Source organism: Oncorhynchus tshawytscha, linkage group LG06, assembly GCF_018296145.1.
Source record: "Oncorhynchus tshawytscha isolate Ot180627B linkage group LG06, Otsh_v2.0, whole genome shotgun sequence".
NCBI lineage: Eukaryota > Metazoa > Chordata > Actinopteri > Salmoniformes > Salmonidae > Oncorhynchus > Oncorhynchus tshawytscha.
In genome coordinates this window covers 80,041,797-80,050,772 of record NC_056434.1, presented here as the reverse complement: position 1 = coordinate 80,050,772, position 8,976 = coordinate 80,041,797, and the positions used below count along the sequence as shown (strand labels likewise).

The 8,976-nt window shown below is 45.8% G+C and overlaps 1 protein-coding gene across 3 annotated transcripts in view; it reads left to right on the top strand.

Annotated features, from left to right (window-relative positions):
- LOC112253195 (golgin subfamily A member 7B-like) overlaps window positions 1-8,976 on the top strand; it is a 43,655-nt gene that overhangs the window by 18,360 nt on the left and 16,319 nt on the right. Inside the window, exons 4-6 of one of the 3 annotated variants that reach the window (XR_006083658.1) lie at window positions 572-673; window positions 1,676-1,866; window positions 2,003-2,368. Coding sequence is in view for 1 of the 3 variants with exons in the window: in XM_042323671.1 (XP_042179605.1) it covers window positions 572-673; window positions 1,676-1,762 (189 nt within the window). In the remaining 2 variants the exon portion in view is untranslated. Of the gene's footprint in view, window positions 1-571; window positions 674-1,675; window positions 2,369-8,976 lie in introns of those variants that run through there. The other 2 variants (XR_006083657.1, XM_042323671.1) reach the window with 2 other exon arrangements.

The following is an 8,976-nucleotide window of genomic DNA, read 5'->3' as shown; positions in this document are numbered from 1 at the left end:
ACAAGACCCACTTTGCCGTGATTTGTATATACAGTGGAGATATATAAATAAATGTGTATATATATACTGTACGTAAGAGTGAGGGGTAAAGATTCTTTAGCATTTCGCCTATTGAATTTTTCAATCTAAGCTACATCCTCTCTCTCTCTCTCTCTCTCTCTCTCTTTCTCTCTCTGTCTGTCTTTCTCTGTCTGTCTGTCTGTCTGTCTGTCTGTCTGTCTGTCTGTCTGTCTGTCTGTCTGTCTGTCTCTGTCTGTCTGTCTGTCTGTCTGTCTGTCTGTCTGTCTGTCTGTCTGTCTGTCTGTCTGTCTGTCTGTCTTTCTCCTCTCCTCTATCCTCCTCATACTCTCTGTCTGTCTGTCTGTCTGTCTGTCTGTCTGTCTGTCTGTCTGTCTGTCTGTCTGTCTGTCTGTCTGTCTGTCTGTCTGTCTGTCTGTCTGTCTGTCTGTCTGTCTGTCTGTCTGTCTGTCTGTCTTTCACCCTCTCCCCTCTCTCTCTCTCTCTCTCTCTCTCTCTCTCTGTCTCTGTCTTTCTCCCTCCACCTCCTCTCTCTCTCCTCTCCCTCTATCAGATGTTGAAGAAGATCTCAGGGTACATCCAGGAGCAGAATGAGAAGATCTACGCCCCCAGAGGTCTATTACTGACAGACCCTATAGAGAGAGGCATGAGAGTCGTATCCTTTTGAGCAATAAATTGGTCTATTGTTACACAGCTGGTCTTATTTCTAACCTCAGAACCATGCTAGAACTTTAATAGGAAGTGAGGGGTTGGTTTATAGGGTTGACTGCTGGTGAGTAAGTGACAACACAAAGCCTGAGGGTTAGAGGGCTATATTAGTGTGGTTGTAGCTCACAAAAAAACGGTTTCTTCCTAATTTCCTTCCCCCTCCTCTGTCACTCCCCCTGGAGCAGCTGTCTCCTATGTCACTCCCCTTGGAGGGGTGCTGTCTCCTGCTGGTGAGTCCCAAAGCCTGAGGGTTAGAGGGCTGTGTGGTTGTAGCTGCTGTTTCTTCCTAATTTCTTCCCCCTCCTCTGTCCCCCCTGGAGCTGCTGTCTCCTCTGTCACTCCCCCTGGAGCTGCTGTCTCCTCTGTCACTCCTCCTGGAACTGCTGTCTCCTCTGTCACTCCCCCTGGAACTGCTGTCTCATCTGTCACTTCCCCTGGCGCTGTTGTTTCCTCTGTCACTCCCCCCTAGAGCTGCTCTCTCCTCTGTCACTCTACAGGGAAAGGCAGGGATAAAGATAATGGGTACTATTCCATATTCCCAATATAGTGCACTACTTTTGGCCAGGGTCCATGGGGCTATATAGTGAATAGGTGCCATTTGGTACACAGTGATGTGTCCAGTGGATCATCACACTGGCCTGGCTGGATTGTCCCTCTCTCTCCTGAGAGAATGAGAAACACAGAGGGATAACAGAAGGCCAAGCTATTACCTACACAATAATCACTTTTTTACACCGTGCTAAATATTGTGTATGTGTGTGTGTGTGTGTCTATGTGCATTTTTGCGTGACTGTACCATTTGACACCATCTGACACGTAGTACCCAGTGTCCCACACCATCTCTCTCTCTCTCTCTCTCTCTCTCTCTCTCTCTCTCTCTCTCTCTCTCTCTCTCTCTCTCTCTCTCTCTCTCTCTCTCTCTCTCTACTCCTTAATCCCTGTCCTTCAGATCGAGGTGAGTGTGTTTGAGGACCGCGGCTCGAGCGGCTCTAGCCACAGCAGCAGTGTGTCGTCTGGTGGCATCAGCCAGCGGTGACTGGAGGATCAGCACCAGGGATATGGGTACCACCACAGAAGCGGCAGATCTTTCACCAACATCCGCATGCTGAAACAAGAGAGCACCCGCTTCTGATTATAGATGTATGTCAATGTAATCAATATACTATCTCTAGTTTAGAGTATAGATGCATATCTAATCAATATACTGTCTCTAGTTCTGAGTATAGATGCATATGTCATACAGAAAGTAAACACTGATTGTATATACTATCTGTAGATGTGTGCCAGGGAGACTAAAGAGAGAGGCCAGGATGAGGCTACTGAAGAACAGGAGCAGACATGGAAACACACATCTTTGAGTATCTGATGGTTAGACTCATGTTTCTGCAGACTACTCATTCAGCCGACTGTCATTCTGCTGTGTCACCATTCCCTGTGTTTCCATGACTTCAATTGGAACTATTATGCCATAGCCAATACAGATGTAGGATCTTAATTTGATCAACCTGTTCCAGGAGAACTTTCCTGCTAAGCAGGAAATGTAAAATGTGTAGTGTATTTGAGGTTTAAAAAGGCTTCTGAAGTCTGTAATTTCCAAAATGTTAACGTGTCAATTTCCACTTAAAAAATGGATCAACCCCTACGAATATGTGAATTAATTATAATCCACAAAGTAATTCACATTTCCTGTTGCTGCAGGATTATTTTCCTGATGTAGCAAACTGGATCAACTTGATTATTTTAAAGTAGTAGTATTTGATTTATTTTATTTCACCTTTATTTAACCAGGTAGGCCAGTTGAGAATAAGTTCTCATTTACAACTGCGACCTGGCCAAGATAAAGCAAAGCGGTGCGACATAAACAACAACACAGAGTTACACATGGGATAAACAAACGTACAGTTAATAACACAAAATAAAATCTGTATACAGTGTGTGCAAATGAAGTAAGGAGGCAAGGCAATAAATAGGCCACAATTTAGCAATTAACACTGGAGTGATAGATGTGCAGATGAGGATGTGCAAGTAGAAATACTGGTGTGCAAAAGAGCAGAAATGGGCTGTGTACAGCTGCAGCGATCGGTAACCTGCTCTGACAGCTGATGCTTAAAGTTAGTGAGGGAGATATAAGTCTCCAACTTCAGTGATTTTTGCAATTCGTTCCAGTCATTGGCAGCAGACAACTGGAAGGAATGGCGTCCAAAGGAGGTGTTGGCTTTGGAGATGACCAGTGAAATATATACCTGCTGGAGCGCGTGCTACGGGTGGGTGTTGCTATGGTGACCAGTGGGCTGAGATATGGCGGAGTTTTACCTAGCAAAGACTTATAGATGACCTGGAGACAGGGGTTGGCGACGAATATGTAGCGAAGACCAGCCAACAAGGTTTACAGGAGAGTTTACAGTCTAGCCAGACACCTAGGTATTTATAGTTGTCCACATATTCTAAGTCAGGACTGTCCAGAGTAGTGATACTAGGCCGGCGGGCGGGTGCGGGCAGCGATCAGTTGAAGAGCATGCATTTAGTTTTACTAGCGTTTAAGACCAGTTGGAGTCCACGGAAGGAGTGTTGTATGGCATTGAAGCTCGTTTGGAGGTTTGTTAACACAGTGTCTAAAGAAGGGCCAGATGTATACAGAATGGTGTTCTCAGCGTAGAGGTGGATTAAAGGATCACCCGGCGCAAGAGCAACATTATTTATATATACAGAGAAAAGAGTTGGCCCGAGAGTTGAACCAAGGGAAGGCACCCCCATAGAGACTGCCAGAGGTCTGGACAACAGGCCCTCTGATTTGACACACTGAACTCTATCTGAGAAGTAGTTGGTGAACTAGGCGAGGCAGTCATTAGAGAAACCAAGGCTGTTGAGTCTGTCGATAAGAATGCAGTGATTGACAGAGTCGAATGCCTTGGCCAGGTCGATGAAGACAGCTGCACAGTACTGTTTTTTATCGATGGTGGTTATGATATCGTTTAGGACCTTGAGCGTGTCTGAGGTGCACCCGTGACCAGCTCGGAAACCGGACTGCATAGCGAAGAATGTACGGAGGGATTTGAGAGGGTCGGTGATCTGTTTGTTCACTTGCCTTTTGAAGACTTTAGAAAAGAAGGGCAGGGTGGATATAGGTTTGTAAGAGTTTGGGTCTAGAGTGTCTCCCCCTTTGCAGAGAGGGATGACGCGGCCACTTTCCAGTCTTCAGAAATCTCAGATGATATGAAAGAGAGGTTGAACAGACTAGAAATAGGGGTTGCGACAATGGCGGCGGATACTTTTAGGAAGAGAGGGTCCACATTGTCTAGCCCAGCAGATTTGTAGGGATCCAGATTCTGCAGGTCTTTCAGGACATGTCTGGACACCTTTCAGGACATGTCTGGATTTGGGTGAAGGAGAAGCGCGGGGGGGGTTCTTGGGCCAGTGGCTGCGGGGGGTCAGAGCTGTTGGCTGGGGTTGGGGTAGCCAGGTGGAAAGCATGGCCAGCCGTTGAAATTCTCGCTTATTGTGAATTTATCGGTGGTGACAGTGTTTCCTAGCCTCAGTGTAGTGGGCAGCTGAGAGGAAGTCCTCTTATTCTCTTTACAGTGTCCCAAACCTTTTTAGAATTAGTGCTGTAGGACGAAAATTTCTGCTTGAAAAAGCTAGCCTTTGCTTTCCTATCTGACTGTGTATATTGGTTCCTGACTTCCCTGAAAAGTTGCATATTGTGGGGACTATTTGAAGCTAGTGCAGTGTGCCACAGGGTGTTTTTGTGCTGGTCAAGGGCAGTCAAGTCTGGAGTGAACCAAGGGCTATATCTGTTCTTAGTTCAACATTTTTTGAATGGGGCATGCTTATTTAAGATGGTGAGGAAGGCACTTTTGAAGAACAAGCAGTCATCCTCTACTGACGGGATGAGGTCAATATCCTTCCATGATACCCGGGCCAGGTCGTTTAGAAAGGCCTTCTCGCCGAACTGTTTAAGAGAGCGTTTGACTGTGATGAGGGGTGGTCGTTTGACCCATAGCGGACGCAGGCAATGAAGCAGCAGAAGTGTATTTAGAGTGCAAGTTGGTCAGGATGATTTCTAAGAGAGTGCTCATGGTTATGGATTAGGGTTGTACCTGGTAGGTTCCTTGATCATTTGTGTAAGACAGAGGGCATCTAGCTTAGATTGTAGGACAGCCAGGGTGTTAAGCATATTCCAGTTCAGGTCACCTAACTGTACGAACTCTGACGATAGATGGGGGGCAATCAATTCACATATGGTGTCCAGGGCACAGCTGGGAGCTGAGGGTGGTCTCTAACAAGTGGCAACAGTGAGGGACTTAGTTCCGGAGAGAAGTATTTTTAGAAGTAGAAGCTCAAACTGTTTGGGCATAGACCTGGAAAGTAGGATAGAACTCTGCAGGCCATCTCTACAGTAGATTGCAACTCCGCCCGCTTTAGCAGTTCTATCTTGACAAAAAATGTTGTAATTGGGGATGGAAATTTCAAAATTTTTGGTGGTCTTCCTAAGCCAGGATTCAGACGGCTAGGACATCAGGGTTGGCCAAACAGTGAATAAAGCAAACTTAGGGAGGAGGTTAACATGCATGAACCCTAGTCTTATCTTGTTACAGAAGTCAACAAATGAGAATGCCTGGGGACACACAGGGCCTGGGTTAACCTCTACATAACCAGAGGAACAGAAGAGGAGTAGGATGAGGGAATGGCTAAAACTGCAGTTCGGAAATGAGAGTAAAAGGAGCAGACTTCTGGGCGTGGTAGGATAGATTCAGGGAATACTGCACAGACAAGGGCATGGTAAGGTGTGAGTACAGTGGAGGTAAACCTAGGCATTGAGTGAAGGTGAGAGAGGCTTCATCTCTGGAAGCACCAGTTAAGCTAGGTGCGGTCTCCACATATGTGGGGGGTGGGGCAATGGAGCTAATAGAGACATGTAGAGTGGAACTATGGGCTCCGCAGTAAAACAAAACAATGAGAGCTACCCTAAACAACAGTATACAAGGCATTTTGACATTAGAGAGAGGCATAAAAGCAGTCCCAGGTGTTGATAGGGAGGGCTAAGACAACAACGGGTTAACAGCTAGGACAACAACAACGGGTAAATGGTGATGAATGGGTAGAGAGGGTCAGTTAGCTACACACAGGGCCTGAGTTCGAAGCTGGGGCCGACAGATAAACTAAATGAAGTACCGTGTTAATGAACAGTCCAGTAGGCGTCAGCTGTGTCGCCGAGTGATCATAGGGTCCAATGAGCAGCGAAATAGGGAGCCGCTCGGCAATCATCACTACACTAAGCGAGCGGGAGACACGGCGCTCAGATCAAATAAAATAAAATGTATTTATATAGCCCTTCTTACATCAGCTGATATATCAAAGTGCTGTACAGAAACCTAGGCTAAAACCGAAAAACAGCAAGCAATGCAGGTGTAGAAGCACGGTGGCTAGGAAAAACTCCCTAGAAAGGCCAAAACCTAGGAAGAAACCTAGAGAGGAACCAGGCTATGAGGGGTGGCAGGTCTTCTTCTGGCTGTGCCGGGTGGAGATTATAACAGAACATGGCCAAGATGTTCAAATGTTCATAAATGACCAGCATGGTCAAATAATAATAATCACAGTAGTTGTCAAGGGTGCAACAAGTCAGCACCTCAGGAGTAAATATCAGTTGGTTTTTCATAGCCAATCATTGAGAGTGTTTCTACCACTCCTGCTGTCTCTAGAGAGTTGAAAACAGCAGGTCTGGGACAGGTAGCACGTCCGGTGAACAGGTCAGGGTTCCATAGCCGCAGGCAGAACAGTTGAAACTGGAGCAGCAGCACGGCCAGGTGGACTGGGGACAGCAAGGTGTCATCATGCCAGGTAGTCCTGAGGCATGGTCCTAGGGCTCAGGTCCTCCGAGAGAGAGAAAGAGAGAAAGAGAGAAAGAAAGAATTAGAGAGAGCATACTTAAATTCACACAGGACACCGGATAAGACAGAAGAAATACTCCAGATATAACAGACTGACGCTAGCCCCCCGACACAAACTACTGCAGCATAAATACTGTAAGCTGAGACAGCAGGGGTCAGGAGACACTGTGGCCCCATCCGATAACGGACAGGGCCAAACAGGCAGGATATAACCCCACCCACTTTGCCAAAGCACAGCCCCACACCACTAGAGGGATACCTTCAACCACCAACTTACCATCCTGAGAGACTGCCGAGCATAGCCCACAAAGATCTCCGCGACGGCACAACCCAAGGGGGGGCGCCAACCCAGACAGGAAGACCACGTCAGCGACTCAACCCACTCAAGCGATGCACCCCTCCTAGGGACGGCATGGAAGAGCACCAGTAAGCCAGTGACTCAGCCCCTGTAATAGGGTTAGAGGCAGAGAATCCCAGTGGAGAGAGGGGAACCGGCCAGGCAGAGACAGCAAGGGCGGTTTGTTGCTTCAGAGCCTTTCCGTTCACCTTCACACTCCTGGGCCAGACTACACTCAATCATATGACCCACTGAAGAGATGAGTCTTCAGTAAAGACTTAAAGTTTGAGACCGAGTCTGCATCTCTCACATGGGTAGGCAGACCATTCCATAAAAATTGAGCTCTATAGGAGAAAGCCCTGAAAGCTGTTTGCTTAGAAATTCTAGGGACAATTAGGTGGCCTGCGTCTTGTGACCGTAGCGTACCTGTAGGTATGTACGGCAGGACCAAATCAGAAAGATAGGTAGGAGCAAGCCCATGTAATGCTTTGTAGGTTAGCAGTAAACCTTGAAATCAGCCCTTGCCTTAACAGGAAGCCAGTGTAGGGAGGCCAGCACTGGAGTAATATGATAAAAAAATTTTATCTAGTCATAATTCTAGCAGCCGTATTTAGCACTAACTGAAGTTTATTTAGTGCTTTATCCGGGTAGCCAGAAAGTAGAGCATTGCAGTAGTCTAACCTAGAAGTATCAAAAGCATGGATTCATTTGTCTGCATAATTTTTGGACAGAAAGTTTCTGATTTTTGCAATGTTACGGAGATGGAAAAAAGCTGTCCTTGAAACAGTCTTGATATGTTCGTCAAAAGAGAGATCAGGGTCCAGAGTAACGCCAAGGTCCTTCACAGTTTTATTTGAGACGACTGTACAACCATCAAGGTTAATTGTCAGATTCAACAGAAGATCTCTCTGTTTCTTGGGACATAGAACAAGCATCTCTGTTTTGTCTGAGTTTAAAAGTAGAACGTTTGCAGCCATCCACTTCCTTATGTCTGAAACACAGGCTTCTAGGGAGGGCAATTTTGGGGCTTCACCATATTTCATTGAAATGTATGTGTGTCATCCGCATAGCAGTGAAAGTTAACATGTTTTTGAATGACATCCCCAAGAGGTAAAATATATAGTGAAAACAATAGTGGTCCTAAAACGGAACCTTGAGGAACACTGAAATTTACAGTTGATTTGTCAGAGGACAAACCATTCACAGAGACAAATTGATATCTTTCCGACAGATAAGATCTAAACCAGGCCAGAACTTGTCCGTATAGACCAATTTGGGTTTCCAATCTCTCCAAAAGAATGTGGTGATCGATGGTATCAAAAGCAGCACTAAGGTCTAGGAGCACGAGGACAGATGCAGAGCCTCGGTCTGATGCCATTAAAAGGTCATTTACCACCTTCACAAGTGCAGTCTCAGTGCTATGATGGGGTCTAAAACCAGACTGAAGCATTTCGTATACATTGTTTGTCTTCAGGAAGGCAGTGAGTTGCTGCGTAACAGCTTTTTCTAAAATTTTAGAGAGGAATGGAAGATTCGATATAGGCCAATAGTTTTTTATATTTTCTGGGTCAAGGTTTGGCTTTTTCAAGAGAGGCTTTATTACTGCCAATTTTAGTGAGTTTGGTACACATCCGGTGGATAGAGAGCCATGTATTTATTATGTTCAACATAGGAGGGCCAAGCACAGGAAGCAGCTCTTTCAGTAGTTTAGTTGGAATAGGGTCCAGTATGCAGCTTGAAGGTTTAGAGGCCATGATTCTTTTCATCATTGTGTCAAGAGATATAGTACTAAAACACTTGAGTGTCTCCCTTGATCCTAGGTGCTGGCAGAGTTGTGCAGATTCATGACAACTGAGCTTTGGAGGAATGCGCAGATTTAAAGAGGAGTCTGTAATTTGCTTTCTAATGATCATGATCTTTTCCTCAAATAAGTTCATGATGGTATTACTGCTGAAGTGAAAGTCATCCTCTCTTGGGGAATGCTGCTTTTTAGTTAGCTTTGCGACAGTATCAAAAATACATTTT